This window comes from Oxyura jamaicensis, chromosome 1, assembly GCF_011077185.1.
Source record: "Oxyura jamaicensis isolate SHBP4307 breed ruddy duck chromosome 1, BPBGC_Ojam_1.0, whole genome shotgun sequence".
Taxonomy (NCBI): Eukaryota; Metazoa; Chordata; class Aves; order Anseriformes; family Anatidae; genus Oxyura; species Oxyura jamaicensis.
The window spans coordinates 95,303,565-95,320,234 of NC_048893.1; the positions used below are offsets into that span (position 1 = coordinate 95,303,565).

The window sequence follows — 16,670 nt, forward strand, 5'->3', positions numbered from 1 at the left end:
AGAGCGTGCGCCTGGCGGTGCGGTGCCAGCGGTGGGATGCACGTGTGGTGGGATGCAGCCACAGCGCCTGCCTCCGGTGCCGAGGCCAGCATCCTCCTGGCATGGCTGCTGTCACCAGAGTGCTGCTGGTCCGGGGGTTCCCGTGTCCCGTGGGGGCCATCCTGGGAGTCAGCTGCGATGACGGAGGTCCTGCTGCCCGCGTAGGTGATGGGCTGGTGGGTGATGTGGGTGGGATGTGCTGTTTGGGGCACCCCGCCTTGCCAGCCCAGCCTGGGGGAAGCTCCAGCTCTAGAAGCCTGCCCCATCCTTCCTGGTGGGCAGCTCCATCACTGCTGTTGGAGAGAGCAAGCTGCTTGCTGCAACAGAGTGGGAGGCAGACGGTTGGCCAAGGGAGGGGGCAAGCATTTTGCCTCGCTGCACGGTGCACGCTGCGTGTGAGCTGCTGCAGGACAGAGAAGTCACAGCTGGTGGCCTGGGCACCCTGCCCCAGCCGATGTGGGGCCAGCTGTCACCTTGGAGAGGTGCACCACATTGATGTCACGCTCTGCTCCCTGACTTCTCCCCGCCTTTTTTTCTAAGCAGAGGAAACCGCTGCCGGAGGCTGGTAGCTTCCTCCCAGCTGCTTTCAAAATTGCGGGGTGGCTGTCACCATCACCCATGAAGGCTCACCACTGCCTCTGCAGCAGAGGACCCCCGCAGAGCTCATTCCCATGGGGCTGGCATGGCACAGGGTGGCTGCTCTCCTCGTCTTCTTTCTCCTCCTGGGTGAGTGCCCTGCAGGGGCTTTCGGTGGCAGGCGAGTGGGAAGTAAAGCTGGTGGGAACCCCGCACAAGCTAGACGTGCAGGCTGCCTCCCCTGGGCTGCTTTGCCTCCCTAAATGGGGTGACAGGATGCTCTGGGTGGGTGGCTCAGCAAAGTGACTTGCTCGGGCTGCAGGGTGAGGACGGCCCCAGTGATGCTCTGGCTCTGTGGCCATGGGAAGGGTGCAGTGGAGCATGCTCCTTCCAGTGCTGTGGGCTCATGGCAGATGCTGGCAAGATTTCAGCAAGGAGATGTGTACAGCTGTTGGGGGGGGGGGGGTTACTTTGCCCCCTCTCTTGGGATGGTGTTTCTGAAGCATTCTTAGGCTGTGCCACCACCAGCTGTCTTCCTGGGTCTGGTCTCCTTGCTGGTTTCTGTTTTGGTGCTCACATCCTGTGGGCATTTTGCTCAGCACCAGTGTAGAGTGAGCATCACCGCTGGGAACTATGTGGGATGGGAGGGCGTGCAGGTGGCTGTTGACTCCCCTGAAGCAAGTTCGAAAGTCTGTTGATAAAGGGCTTGTTCTTAAAATTGTAAGGGGCACCAGCATCCCTGGGACTTTGTACTTCATAGAATAAGACCATGCTATAACTCACTTCAGTATTGCGCTACAATCCCACGCACGCCCACATCCATCGCCCTTTTGGATGCCTCCAGTAGCATCCATGCAAACTCATGCATGATGACTCTGCCAACAGGTGTGGGTGCTGGCCAGCGGGTGGTGACCATCCAAAAGGGACCCCTTTACCGAGTGAGGGGGTCCCACGTCACGCTGTGGTGCAAGGTGAGCGGCTACCAGGGCCCAGCCGAGCAGAACTTCCAGTGGTCCATCTACCTGCCCTCGGCCCCCGAGCGCGAGGTGCAGATCGTCAGCACGGCCGACCCCTCCTTCCCCTACGCCGTCTATGCCCAGCGGGTGCGCAGCCAGGAGATCTACGTGGAGCGGGTGCAGGGGGACGCCGTCCTGCTGCACATCAAGGAGCTGCAGGACCGGGATGCTGGGGAGTACGAGTGCCACACGCCCAACACCGACGAGAGGTACTTCGGGAGCTACAGCGCCAAGATGAACCTCTCAGGTGGGTCCCCAGGGGCAGCCTTGTTCCATGTTGGGTGGTGGTGATTTGGGCTTTTCCACTTATATTTTCCATTTTCCTACTGACATTGTCAAGGTGATGGTAAAGCTCCCGGGGATGTGCTGTTCTGTGTGCAGAGTGACACCAGGGCACACGTGGGTCTACAGCCTGTAGGGATGCAGGCGGGTTTCCCGCTGCAGATGGGGAGATGTGCTCATCTTCAGGTCTACAGCACATTCCTGCTGTGGGAATGCTATCCTAACCCTGAGTGGCCAAGGTTGGGATGCCAAGAGGGTCCCTCAGCAGGGTGCTCTGGCTATTGCCCCCCAGCCAGGGCAAGGGACGGGAAAAGGCCCCCTCAGGGCTTGGCTGTGGTTTTTGTAGTGACCAACAGGCAGTCCATAGAAGATGAGAAATGCTTTCCCCACTGACAGGCTGCTCTCTGTGCTTCTACCCTTGTGCTCAGTGATCCCGGACACCCTCTCGGTTTCCATGGGGTCGCAGGTCCTCACCCAGGCAGAGGGGGATGCGGTGGAGCTCACCTGTGAGGTGTCCAAGACCACCGCCCAGCACACACACCTCTCTGTCGGCTGGTACCGCCTTCAGGGAGCAGGGGAGCACCAAGCTGAGGAGATCCTCACCCTCTCCAAGGACTTCGTCTTGAGGCTGGGGCCATCTTACACGCAGAGGTTTCTGTCAGGGAACGTGCGGCTGGACAAGGTTGGGAACACCACCTACAAGCTCTCCATCGCAGCAGTGGAGCCCTCTGACCAGGGGCAGCTGTACTGCGAGGCAGCTGAGTGGATTGAGGACCCCGATGAGACGTGGAAGGACATCTCCCGCAAACAGACAGAGAAGACAGTGCTGTCGGTCACAACCCAGGGTAAGGCCCTTGGCTCCAGCTCCTCAGTACACCACAGGCCCTATAGCGGTGGCCTTGGCAGCACTGTGTCGCAAAAGTTTCTCTCCTCACACTCCTGCCTCTGCCACCCTGGTGTCTCCACCACAAACGTGGTGTAAAGGGGCTGTGGGTCAGGCTTTGAGCCCCACTGCCAGGCGGGGACCAGAGGACATCTTGTTCCCCCAGGTGCCACAAGGCTGCTGTGGTGCTCACAGCACTGCAGGTGGTGCTGCCATGACATGGGGCCCCTCATCCCCTCAGTGGGAGTGGCCCCGCAGCGCGGCACTGACACCCCCACCGCGGCCGAGCAGGCCGACGGTTTCTATAAACGCTCCAGCAAATATTTGGGAATGCCAAACGTATCTGCAGCAACTGGGATTCCTGCTCGTGAACTGTTTATGAAGTGGTGTTTAAATTCAGAGGGCAATGTGCTTTCCATAAAGTACTTCAGCCCCTCCAGCAGCAGTTGCTGAGGTGCTCTGTTTTGCCTCCAAACCTCAGCACGAAGCAGCGCCCTTCTTGTGGGACGGGAGGGCACCACTGAACTGCAGAGCCCCTCCGTGCCTCTTTCTGGTTTAAGGGGGCTGCAGACTATCTCGCAGTGGTGAGCATTTTCCATTCTCATCACTTCTCTAACAAAAAAGGCAACATTTTGATAGCAAACCCCCTCTCGTTTCCCTCTGCATGGCCACCATTGTACCCTCTTGACTTTTGTTTACCCGCAGACCACGACCTCCATGTGGGCATCACTGCCTCCAAGAGCTCTCTTTCTGAAGGGGACATCTTGCAGCTCAACTGCACGCTGGGAGCCCAGAGGAGTGGCAGCAGGTGCTTCAAAGTGGCTTGGCTCCTTGATGGCGTGGAAGTGGCCAGGTTTGGCCCCTGTGGGTTGTTGGCTTGGAAGAAGGAATACGAGGAGAGAGCTGGGCTGGGGCACCTCCGAGCATTCAAGCAAAGCAGCACAGTTTACATCCTCACTGTCTATGGTGTGGGGCCAAAGGACAGCGGTGCCTACCACTGCTCTGCTTCAGAGGTCAAGGCTCCTGGAGATGTTCAGAGCATCCAAACCAACCTGTCATCGGCCATCAGAGTCGACGTGAAGCCCATAGGTCAGTCAGTCCTCGTGGCTCTTCTGGGTAAAACCTGCAGTGATCCCTGGGCTGGGGAGCGTGGTGAGTCTGGCCTCACCTTGGCAGGGACAACACAGTTGCTGCTTACAGCGAGAGCGTGACCGTGCCAGTTTTCAGTAGACGACAATGGGGAGAGCATTTGCCCTGGCAAACGTCAGTGTGACAGATGCAGCAGCTGCCAACAAAAGGTGTATGTCTTTAGCCTGGTCTCTTTGCAATCAGTTTTGGGGTGAATAGGTGGGAAGGTTGGGTCCTTGGCACAAAAAGCTGTGGGTAGCCCCTGTTGCTTCTCCTGGGGACCAGGGGGTGACCCAGCAGAAGAGCTGCTGCCAGGGAGGGGGCAGCCAGAGGGTCGCTGTAATTTCCAACAGGGTGCTGGTTTGGGGGAGGACTTGTGAGAAACTGCTCCAAGAAAGACGTGTAGGGTATTCTTGGTTTCCATGTCATGCTAGGCAAGGACTGGTCTGGCATAGCAGGACCTGCCTTTGGGGCTCCTTTTCTTAGATGTTCCTTTATGATGTGCCCCAGGTGCTGGCACCTGGTTGCTTCTCCTGTGTACTCAGGGCTGCCCAAGCTTCACAAAGGCTTGGGAGTGGTGGGCCAGGGGACAGGGTAGGGCGGCAGGACAGGACCTGTGGCTGGGACTGGAAGAGCAAAATGCAGCTCAGGAGGGGAGAGGTGGGAAGGAGGATTTATTGTGATGACAAGGTCTGCAGAGTGCAAAATGGGGCTAGGGGTTGGCACGGGGCAAGGTGGCAGGGGTGGTGGGGAAGGTGCTGGGTGGTAGCAGGCAGGACTTCTGCCCCAGCACTGATGGCTCCCATCCTCTTGAGCAGGTCTTGGTCTGCATGCCACGCTGATCAGCCGGACCGCCACCGTCAGATACACGCAGAGCTTTGAGCTCGTTTGCCAAGTGAACGCCAGCCGCCCCATCGAGGAGGTGCTGCTCTCCGTGGGGTGGCTCTTCCAGTCCAACCCGCCTGACGGCAGCTACCAGGAGCTGGTGCGGGTCCTTCCCGATGGCACTGTGTCCTGGGGGCCAGCGCAGCCCCGCTTCCAGGGCAAAGCCCAGCTGGGGAAGGTGGATACTTCCTCCAGGCTGCACATCCACGGCGCGGTGTCCAGCCACGCGGGGAGGTACCAGTGTGAGGTGGGGCTCTGGAGGACCCCGTGGGGTCAGCCCACTGCCTCTGCCACCTCCAACGCCGTGGGGATACAGGTCATCCCACCAGGTGAGTGGTGCTGCAGATGCTCCTTCTGCAGCTCCTTCAAACCCATCGGTAATAACCAGGGCAGCCTGGACCGCTGATGGCTGGGCTGTCCCCAGTAGGATCACCTCTCGGGGCGCACAAGGCAGTGCGGCCCCTCCTGTTTCCTCCTTTCAATTCTGGGGATCTTTGGAGGCTGTGGGGACAGTAAACTGCCGGTGTGGATGTGCAGTAGTAGTGTAAGTGGCATGAAGATGAGCAAGTGTGATCATAGATCATCGGCACAGAGTGGACAGCAAGACATGATGACGTTTGGCTCCAAACATATTGCAGCCATTACTGGATACTGTGATGCTGGGAGGGGGCGACCCATGTTGCAGGAGGAGGCTGCTGGCTCTAGCCCTGCCTCTCAATGAAAGACAGCGTGAGCCATGAAGGATGCTTAGGAGGTGCAGAGTAAATCTGGAGAGGGAGCTTGCTCGAGCAGCAATGGGATGAGGCTAGGCCGTAGAAAGTAAAGCTGCAAATCACAAAAATTGCCAGCCTGTTCCTTTGTGCATAAAATCTCTTGCTTGGAGCCTGCGGAGTTACTTGAGTTCATGACTTCTGCTTCAGCACTTTATTTACCACTGGGTGTCGGTGGGTGCTGCAGGGGTTTAAATGCTGCTCAGGTCTGGCCTGGTGGCTCCAGGTGGGACAGACCTGCATGAAAGGTCACAGCAGGAGGGGGGAAAGAGGACACTTCTGACTTCTTGGACAGTTCAGCATCAGACCCTTGGCAGGGCTCACACTGGGTCCCTGCATGAAGCTCCTGGATGTCAGCAGGCTGAACTATGTGCTGAGCAGCTTTGAAGTACTGAAAAAGGCAAATAACGTTGGAAGGCAACTACTTGCGTCTGCTTCCTAAGCGTGCTCAAGTCTGCCTGCTCTGTGTGTGTATGTGTGTAACAGCTTCCCAGTTAGGGTGGTTGCCTTCCCCTCTTCTGCTTCTTGCCTCCCCCGGTTCCTCCAGAGCAGCAGGCATGTCAAAGGTCACCACAGGGGAAGTTTTGCCTTGGCTGGCCTGAAGAGCGGCAGCGATGGTGTCTGAAGTAATCTGCTTGCTTGCTGTTTTGGATGGGTGCCTGAGGAACCGGGAGAAGGAGGTTTTACAGAAGGTATTCAGCCGTGACCTGCAGGAGCTGGGACCTGCAGATAGACCTGTTTGCATGCTTTCCATTGCTCAGGGAGTATGAAAGGTGCTGTGGTGGGAAGGGGCTGCTTGGCGTGGAGCTGAACTACCGCCAGGTATAATCATAGAGGACGCTCAGGAGTGCGGTGTGTGGTTTCTGGTTAATAACCACCACAAACGGATGATGGCTGTTGGCAAAACCCACACAGGCTCCACAACTTCTCTGAGATGAGGCTGCTGTTGTCCACCAGCTCCACAGCCATGGGCTGGGCTTGTCACTTACCTGCAGGCCTGGTGATGGGAGCGGGAGGCTGGCATGTTTGCTGCAGAGAGAGGCTTTGCCTCTGAGTCCCAGCATGACAGCAGCCTCAGTTTCCTTGTTCCTGCCCTGCGGTCCCTCTCTCACACCTTTAAAGGTGTGTGGATTTGGTCGTTCTCCCCTTAACCCACCCACCCTTAGCCCTCCTGCTCCAGCATCCACGTTGAGCATCCTCATACTCCCACCTCTGGTGGTGGTCCAGGCCAGCCTGACTGGCAGCTGCAGCCGCCAGGGATTACTTTGTTCCTCCGTTTCAGAAAGCAAGCTTCAAGTCGCTACGAAGGAGAGCTCCGTGGAGGTTGCTGGAGGTGCCGACACGAGCATCGAGTGCAGGATTTTGTCTGCCCAGAACAACTCTCAGTTGGCCGTCGCCTGGTACTTCCTACCTCCTACTCTGGCAGATGCCACCCCCCTGCAGATCCTGCGGGCCAGCTACAGCGGCCTCCTGGAGTACGGGGCAGAGTTCAGCTCCCCTGCGCAGAGGTCCCGGTTCCTGAGCCAGAGGGTGTCCAACGAGGCTTTCCAGCTGCGGATCCTCTCGGCCGTCCCGGGGGACGAGGGCGGGTACCGCTGCGTGGTGGAGGAGTGGCGCTGGCTGGAGGACCGCTGGCACAGACTCGGAGAGGGGCGGTCGGGGAGGACCTTGCTGCGGCTCCGGCTGCCCGGTGAGCTGGGGTGCCCCTGGGGGAGGCTGGGTCTGTCCGCAGTGGGGCTTCGGAGAAGTGGCGGCTCCTGTGCGGGGCTGTTTTGGGGTTGTTTGCTCTGTTAAGTGGGCCTCTCTTGGGAGAAATGGGGAATTAAGAGGATTTACTGCATTCTCCCAAACCAATCAAGCTGGTATTTTTGCCTCCAGCAGCAGAGGTCTAATGCTTCACAACAAAGTGAACCGTGGCTCTTGCTTTCCCCTCTGACACGTGGTGTGCTTGGTCAGCGGTGCAGTGCTGGGAACAGAGAAGCAGCCTCTTCCTGGCGCTCCTCAGCATCCCGAAGCAAGATACAAAGCTTCCCCTGTCCTGAACAGGGCTCGAGGGCTTAGCTCTGCTCTCACCCTGGGGTGCCGGGCAGTGGGTTCCTTCCTCTTTTGGCCCCACCTGGCTTATGGGTTGCAGCCCCAAATAAAACGTATCAGAGGATTCCGGCTTCCTGAATAGCTTTTGGTACAAAGGATGCCTTATCTCTTACTGGGAGGGAAGTGTTACAGCAGAGGGTGGGGGATAAAAACACCTGAGGGAAAATGAATCACCTGGCCTCCTGTGGAGGCTCTCCCATGAGGCCATCCAAATCCCCTGCACATTGCTCTGGAAGATTTCTGGAGGTGGGGGAGCCTCTCTGTAGCAGCGTGCAATGCCCTGACAGCTCCTTCTGCTTGCCTCCCACCCCAGAGAGCGAGCTGCACCTGGAGCAAGCCAACCGCAGCATCTCGGCGAGGGAGGGCGAGGAGGTGACGCTGGGCTGCCTGCTGCAGGACACCCGGGTGCCCACCGCCCGCCTCTCGGCCTCCTGGTTTCGCGGGGAGGAGGGCGGACACCCCAGGACCCTGCTCACCCTGCACCACGACGGCTCCATCCAGTACCCCCAGGAGGGGCTGGCGGGCAGGCTGCAGCTCCGCCGCCCCGCCGCCGGCGACTTCAGCCTGACGCTGGGCGGCGTGGAGGTGGGCGACGCCGGGCTCTATCACTGCCAGCTGGAGGAGTGGCAGCAGAGGGGCAAGGGGCAGTGGGCGCTGCAGGCCTGGGCGCGCTCAGGGTACACCCGGCTCACCGCCATCCCCAAAGGTAAGGGTGCTGCGGGCGGGGGCTGCTTGCCCTCAGCTTGCTGGGGTAGGCTGGGGGGCTGATGGCAGGGCTCTGCTAGTAATGACAGCTGCGATGGCAGGGATGCAGCAGGACTTGCGAGGGAGCTCGGCGGGGTGGATGCTGGGGAGGCTGAGCTGCACTGGGACGCAGGGCAGGAGGAGAGCAATTTGAGTGATCCACGCTGGGGGCCTGGTGAGGAGGTGCCGAGGTTCTGGCCCCAGCCATCTGCCAGGGCTGAGCCCCAGGTTCCTTGATTTGTAATTGCTAGAGGTGGAGGTCAGATGAGGCACAAAAAGCTCCAGCAAAGAGTAAGATGTGGTCCACAACACGGTACTACTGGCTTCCGAGGGAGCTCTCCCGTCTGCTCCCTTGTGCTGCTGGATTGCAGGCCCTCTGCAGGATTGTGTGCCCCAAACCCTGCTCCTAATCCAACCACTTGGGACTGAATGCTGACCTTTTTTTGTTGGGGGGGGGGAAAGAAATCTTGTAGCGATTTTTCTGGCATCTCCAGTGAGGCTTTTAAAAACCACCACTGTCCTCTTGGGGTGTATGCCTGGTGCAGAAATGAGCTGGATTCTGCAGATAGAAGTTTAAATAAATAAAAGGACAGGTTTCACTCAGGCATGCAAAGTGTTTTTAGGGAGGTAACTGGCAGGGAAAAAGTACTCATGTTGGGGAAGAAGGAGGCTCGGATGACCTGTGTGGAGAAAAAAATACGAACTGTGAAATCAGCCATGTTGTATGCAGCTGAGCTGGGGTGTTATCAAGGCCAGTCCTGATGCCTACAGGGAGTTATTGTTTCTGCAACAACTGCCAGCACCCACCGAGGTGGAAGGGCTCGAGTTGGGCCCCGTAGTGCCTCCTTTGTGCTTGCTCCTAGCACAGGCATGTACAAAGCCTGCTCACAAGACTCCGCACCTACAGCAGAACTAATCTGTATTTAACTGCACTGCGAGGGACTGACAGCGCTCCGTCCCTCTGCTGTTAAGGTCTTGCCATTGTCCATCACGGCTCCCTATAGCACTCCGATTTCTCCTTCATCATCCCCCTCCCGCCCCGATCTCTTGCTGTACTTGTTACTGGTGAAGAAACAATTGCTACAATTGCTCGGTAACTGCTGGAAAATTCTCCTCCAATTTTGTATAGGTGTTTTTGCCAAGTGGTTTTCATGGCTTTCACAAAACATGAGAGATTAGCTGGATATTTTTTCCTTTTTCTCTTTTTTGTTTGTTTGTTCTGCTTCTCCAGTGATGCAGGCATCTTGAAAATGCCCCCCTGGCTCACAGATTTCAGTGTTTCAGAGAGGAGGTTGTCTGAGGGTAATGCCAAAGGGAAATACAAGTACACCCATAACCAGGGGCAGCTCCAGCTCTAACTCACCATGCTCAGCGTGGTTCTGCAGGGCAAGCACAAAGCAGCTGTGTACAGGTACTGGGTAAAGAGGAGCTGAGGAACAACACCGAGATGGATGAAGGAGATCTAAGCAAGCTGGCACGGCCCTTCGTCGTAGGCCACGTGCATCTGAGGTCAGCCTGTGGGGTCAAAGCTGTGTGCAGGAGCGGGAATTGTAATGGTCATGATTAATGAGTGCATGTGAGGAGCCCATAACAAAACCAGACAGGCTAGCATGGGGCTGACCAAACCCACTCTTTCAGAGGACCCAGAGGGTCTACCAGCAGTACAGGTGGCCTTCGCCTTGACCAGGGAGTTCTTCTGTAGGAGGTGCTGAGGACAGGGCTGGGTCAGCAGCTGCCTGAAGCTCAGCATGGCTGAAATAGGACAGCAGAGTGGCAGAAGCAAGAAGGGGTAGGTGGCTTGGGAATGTGGGGTGGGGAGGGACAGGGAACTTCTAGGTGTCATTTCATTTGGTTACCTCTTGTCCCTCCTTGTTCTGGTGCACCCTCTGACAGACCTCTGCTTCTCCCTGGTGTCAGGCAGGGACCTGGGGGTGATGGCTGCGTGGCTTCTCCTTATTGAGACCAGTCTGGAACAGATGAGCTGGAGAGCCATGTGTTCCTGGTGGGATGACTCAGCTGAGAGCGAGACAGGGCCCTATCTGACTACTCAAAGCAAGAAATTCAGGCAAATTACCTAGATTGTCTTCCCTTTCTCCTCAGGTAGCCTTGAAAGTATTGTATGAATTCTTAAAAATTGGTAGATGTTGAAGATTGAGGGAATAGTAGGAGAGGGGAACTCAAACTAGCTTGGGGTCTCACTTTTTTTCTTCTTTTTCCTCCAGAGTCAACTGTTTTGTCTACAATCTGTTCATCTCCACCATTGCTGAACTTCATCCTATTCTTGCCTCTGATTCTGATCCTTCTCCTGGCCCTTGCTGGCTTCTGCTGGTGCTTCATCTCCAGGAAAAGCAAAAAGGGCTACATCAAAGGAGGAAAGCTGATGGAACTGCAAGGGGCTGGAGGGGTCAAGCAAGCTTAGCTGGCCCAAAATGGCAGATGCAGCTGGAAGGAGAAGCGCTGGACACCTGAGGAGGGAGGACTGAGTACATGAAGAGGGCCTTTCTTTGTTACTGCTTTTATTTTACCATAGCTCATGCGATGAATACTTGAAATTGTGTTTACTTTCAGTGGAGTGAGGCAGCTTTGAATTACTAAGCAAATACGATTTTCGTAATGGGCGTTCCTGTGTTGGGTTTGGAACCCACCCATTTGACAATCAGTTCCTTGTTGTATATTTGAAGTCCTAGAAGTATGCATGTCCAAACAGTCCCAGTGCGGGAGGAAGTGTTGTTATCACCTTTCAGGTACAAGGGGGAAAAAAGGTTATTTTTGCACTGGGACCCAAAAGCAACAAGTTGCTGCTCTTTTTAAGGTGACTTGACAAAGTCTGTGCAGTGTGCAGGTGAAAAACATTGGCAGAGCTGGAAATGGAGTGCTCATGTCCCATTTCAGACATTGCACTTGCCTTTGCCCGTCCCTTGCTGGGGAAGCACTCAGACATTGCTGTCCCCTGGTTCTGAGAGATCCTGCACCCAAAGAGCATCTTCTCTGAAAGGAAGTGGGTTTTCATCACAGGAGTTTGAGCAAGGCTGGCCAGGGCTGAAGAAAGTCCACAGCAGGAGCACCACAGCCTACCACAAAAAAATCCTGTTGACTTGGTAAGGGACTCGTGTGGAGTCTTGGATCGCAGAGGGATGGAGAAGACACCAAGTCATCTGAGCTGCGTGTACAAAGTCTTTCCAGCTCTTTCCTTTGCTGGGACTGCTGTAGGCAGTGGGTCTTCACTGGGCTGTGTGTGGGTCAGAAAGTTGCACAGCTGGGACCTGCCATTACATCCCTCCGGGTTGTACCATATAATGGATGCAAGTGGGATCTGGATTCAAGTCCTTCACTTTCCTTACAATTGGGAAACCTGTCTGCCCTGCATTCCAAATACTGATCACTTCTTTTTTTCCTTGAAAAAAGCACTTTTTTTTTTGCATAAGTTTGAAGGCTACTGCTCTTGTTTTCCCTGTTCAGGCACCTCAGCCTTTTCCTGCAGGTCAGGTTTCCTGGACCTCTCGCATCTTCTCCCCAAGCTGTCCTGACCCCAGCCATCTCTCTGATAGCGGCAAGAGCACTCGGAGCTGTGCATGGGGCTCCCACTGGTGCTCTGCAGAGGTTTCCCCCTGCCCTGTGGGTTACACACTTTACATATCCCAGCAGGATGTTTGATTTTCTGTGGGTGTGGCAGTGTGACACTGTTTGTGCTTGGCTGCTCTCCTGCAGCTTTGCTGTCCAGCAAGTTGCTTCTCCACCGTGTGTCCAGGCTGTTGACTTTTCCTATCTAACTGAAGCACCTTTTACACAGGGTTGTTGAATAGCTTTCTGCACCCTTTTGCTAAGGATCGTGCCGGCTGGCTGAGTCCTGTCTTGGTAATGTTTTGACCTCATGGGCCCATTTTATTCCGTTCTGGCAGAGAAGCAGATGCTCCCAGGACGTTTAACTGCTGCACGTTTCAGGAACAGTGATAGCTGGGTGAAGGAGAAAAAGCAGGTTTGTTTCCCCACCAAGGAAAGGCTGCAGCATGAGTTCTCGTACACACACTGCCTGGTGTCCAACTCATAATCAGGGGACACAGGAAGACGTAGGTATGCTCTGGTGTGGGAAAAGAAAGAAGGAACTCTCTCTGACCATCAGCTATTAGTAATTACTCTGTGCACATAGGTTATCTACCAGTATCACGCTCTCCCTCGGTATTTTCATTCAGGTGGTTTCCATAGCTTGCTCATAAGCACCTTGGTAGTATATTTCAGAAGCCTTGCTAAAGTCAAGAACCTATGATGACTGCTGTTTACCCCTTAGACAGGGCTGACGCAATCTGATCTTGTTTAAACAGCAAGAAAAAAATATCTCTTCTTTTTGTTGCATTCTTCTAGGTTCCTCCAAGTACTTTCTTTGTCCCTCTGTACCTCTGAGGACCGCAGATAGGAAGATGTGGGTGTTCAGTTTCCCCTCTCTTTCTAAAGAACCTTGCTCTTTTATTGTTGCTCAGCGTCTCACACCTCCTCAGGTGCTACCCTGGTAAATCACACATATGCGGCTTGAGACGCCGCTCTTTACATGTCTTAGGATGAACCTCACCAAGACCAGCCTTCTGCTGAAGAATCCAGCTTATCTGGGTCATTGCTCTGTGGCAAGCCCTAGGAGCAACTTTGCTGGGTTTGGTGTCCTGCAACCCCCTCTGGCCCCTCGCTCGTCCACCTTGCTGCTCCATCGCAGGTCCATGGAAACATCTTTGCTGGCATCTAAATTTCTTGTAGAAAGCTGCAGACTCTACTGTAACATGAGATTTTGTGTCTGGCAGACTGGGGGAAGAAGGTGGGCAGAGAGGGGGAGCTTTCCCCCGCTGCAGGACACCTTCTCCTTTTTTTTTCTGGCCCTTTTTCTCTTGGTTAGCCAGAGGCCTAAGTAGCAGCTTTCCATTCATGCAGGTTGAGAGGTTTTAATTTAGGTTTGAGAACTGTGCCTGGGGCCTTGATGAAAGGGTCTGTGAGAAGAATGTGTGTGTTTTTGCAGGGGTGGGTTTTCCTTTTTTTTTTTTTTTTTTTTCATCTGGTTCTGCTGGGTCACAGCCAAACCTTTTGGCTATATTTTTTTAAGATGTATTTTTTTCCATGAGTGGACTTAGAGTTGTAACTCATCACAGTAAAAGCTGCAAAAACCAGTCCTGTTTTTAAAGGGAACATTTCACTCGGCTGAGGTAGATGTATGAGTGGTGGGTCAGGAGGAGGGCGCTGATTTTGCTGCCGGGGCTCTTGGCCACCTTTAGCCACCCCACCACCACTTTTTTTTTTCAAGCCCAGCCTCTGATATAAACTAAAACAGCTGATAAAATATATATTTAGCTGTAATAACCCTATGGGGAAAATGTGTGATGGTGCAGACTGTGCAGCACGGCAGTGCTCCTGTTCCACCCTAGATGTACCCTTGCCAAGGGACAGTCCTGTGTGAGGGGCAGTATGCATGGGAAGGTTTGTGGCCCTTCAGGTCCTCTTTTTTAAAGCGTTTTAAAGTATTTTAAAGCAGCTTGAACAGGCTACAAGGTAATGCAGGGTTGGGTCCAAAAGGAATGAAACAGCTGCAAGGGGCTACAGAAACACAAGGAGTGTGTTGTGCTGGGAGCTTTGGCGTGGCTGGGGTGGCTTGCAGCCATGCAGTCAGAAATCAATACCAGGCTTTCTTCAGTCCCATTTTGCAAAAGGGGTAGGAAGGGAGGCATGGGAACCTTTGTGCAAGGGGAGAGAAGCACTTCCACTCAAAGTAAAGACCTGCAGCTTGGCAGACCCTTGCTCTTCAGAAGATGGATGGTGTGAGGGGGTCAGGTGGGAATATAACCACTGCTTTGCCTTCCTGGAAGGCTTTTATGGCACTTGCCTTTGGAGAGGAGCAAGGACGGTGCTTAATGGCCACATGGGCAACTTGTGCAGTGTGATGGGTTACAAAGGGTTGCCCGAATGACTGTCTCCCCTGAATATGGTTGCGCTGAGGGCCTTTTGCCGCAAGCCTGTGAGGAGGGAGGCTGGGTGGCAAGTTAGTTGCCATGCAGGAATGCTTGCAAGTGAGGAGGTACTTTGCATCCTCTCAAAATTTATGCCTCAGGGTTTCCTGGCCTGCCCTGCTCCCTGGAAAAAAAGAGGACACAGCAGCAATATGCTGCCCTGGTATTGCCAGGGCAAGGTTGTTGGGGAAAGCTTCCAAACTTTCAAGAAATGCTTCCAAGCAAATGATGCCCAGTTCTCCTGGGATGCCCCTCAGAAGCAGTATCACTTCATTCCTTCCTATTAACTTTGAGTTGGTTTTGAAATTTGATGTTCACTTTTCTTCTTGTGATAAAACATTTAAAAACTGGAAATAAAAGATATTGCTCTGATACGTGCTTTGGTCTCACTTTATGCTATTTTGCATTCAAGCTGTTTCCTGCAGCCTCTGCTTGTTTCACATGTCCTTTGGCCTTGGTCTTTGGCATCTAAGGCAGAGCAGAATCACCCCTGGGGCTCTAAACCTTCCTTAACCACTAAGAAACTGCTGCTTTGTGTCTGCCTGCTGCTGGCTTTTGGTCCCTCTCCTCTGATTCTCCGCCTCCTTCCTCTCTTCTTCCAGCAGATAATATGGGATTACAGCCCTGCTGCACAGGGCAGGAGAAGGCATTCTTTGCTCTACAGCAATGCCTTCCAAGGCAGAAGCAGTACAAAGAGCAGGGCTCGAGGAGAGAAGGATGTGGGAGAGGTAATGTGGCTTGCTTTGCTACTGCAGCATGTAGGAGGGACTGGCTCCACGTCCTTGAAGCCAGCTAGACATGCCAGCAACGAGGCTGGTTCAGGTGCTGTGGGGCTGACAACATTAATGGCCCCTTACCTCCTTTTCAAGAAGATTGTGTGTGTGTGTGTGTGTGTGTACACTGTTTAGAACATATACAAGCCTGTTTTCCCTAGCAGCTTGTATTTAGAAATGCAAACAGGAAAGCAGGGTCCAGACGCTACTTGCTTCTGCAATCCAAACAGGAAACAGAATACCACAAGCAGCAACTTTCAGCATATGCTCATTAGGGGTTTCTTGCTTTCATTCATTCATTATGCTTTTTTCTGTACATTTCTGAGGAGATCTATATGTTTATAAACGATGCCGGCAGGGAGCTGAGTCTTCCTCGACAGCCGCTCCCAGCAGAGCTCTCTGGGGACGTGTGGGCGTGTAGTTTGCTACTGCCATTGCAAACCATTCACCTGCACGAGCAGCTTCATTAATAATAATAATAATAAAATCCCTTCAGAGGGTGTCTTGTATTTTAATTGCTTGTTCCTTGTACAGGTGCCAGGAGCAGGTCCTGTGTCTGAGTTGTTGGTAAGGGCGGTGGGAGCGAGCTGCTCCCCTGGCATCCCTGTAGTCTGCCCTCACGTGGGGTGCTGTCCCCAGGCCCTTTGCAAAGCCAAAGGGATATGGGGATGACTGCGAAGCAGAAAGGTTAACTTGTCCCCAGCCTCATGCCCGCTGCCCCTGCACATTGTAGGGGAGAGGGGAGCATTTATTTCCAGGGCTTCCAACCAAGTGTGAAAATTCACAGGTCGGGGGGTGGAAGAAAGCTGGTGGTTAGTATTATTTTAAGTGTGAGGGAATGAATTGGTGAACGCTGGGAGCAATATGGAAAAGCAGGAGCGGCAGTGACTCTTTGCAGCCCCCTCGCAGGGTGTGAAGGCCGAGGAGAGGCACGCTGCCCAATTTGAAAGAGAAGGGCCATGACCAATCGCTGTGAAATGCGGCAATAATGCCTCACGCGGTGGCCACGGGATAAAAGGCAGGGACAGCTTCAACTGTAAAGACGTTTCATTTCCCTGGTAATGAGGGAGACACACTGTGGCAATGAAACCGGGGGGGAGAGAGCCCGTGAGATGCTAATTTCTGCTCCTGCTGCCCCTGCCGCTTTGATCTGAAGCAAATGCCCATTTTAAATTGCAAACGGATGCAAGTCAGATATCATCCAGCCACTGGCTTACAGGCTTAATGAAGTGGGATGCACGCCTCGGCCTGATAATGTTCGGAGAGGCAGGCAATTCAGGGAGGAATTACTGAAGGGCTGAATGAAGAGAGGGGTAGGGAGGCTGGGGACATCACGGGGCGACTCCCACCACCATCAGTTGGCACAAAGTCTCCTGTTTTTCTGTCCTTGGGAAGCTGTGCCAGTGGCTGAGCCCCTAATTCTGCTGTGCCTAGAGAAGAGCTGTGAATGTGCTGTGCTGCTAGTACGGGTCCCATGTTTCAAGGCAGGCATTGTGTAC

At 54.3% G+C, this 16,670-nt stretch overlaps 1 protein-coding gene across 1 annotated transcript; it reads left to right on the top strand.

Annotated features, from left to right (window-relative positions):
• The first annotated feature begins 572 nt into the window (after positions 1-572).
• Positions 573-15,651, top strand: LOC118160548 (immunoglobulin superfamily member 3-like). The gene is made up of 8 exons (XM_035315351.1): positions 573-765; positions 1,501-1,878; positions 2,342-2,758; positions 3,502-3,885; positions 4,743-5,138; positions 6,862-7,269; positions 7,987-8,379; positions 10,640-15,651. The coding sequence occupies exons 1-8, from the start codon at positions 711-713 to the stop codon at positions 10,834-10,836; spliced, it is 2,628 nt and encodes an 875-aa protein (XP_035171242.1). The 5' UTR covers positions 573-710; the 3' UTR covers positions 10,837-15,651.
• Positions 15,652-16,670: the final 1,019 nt, after the last annotated feature.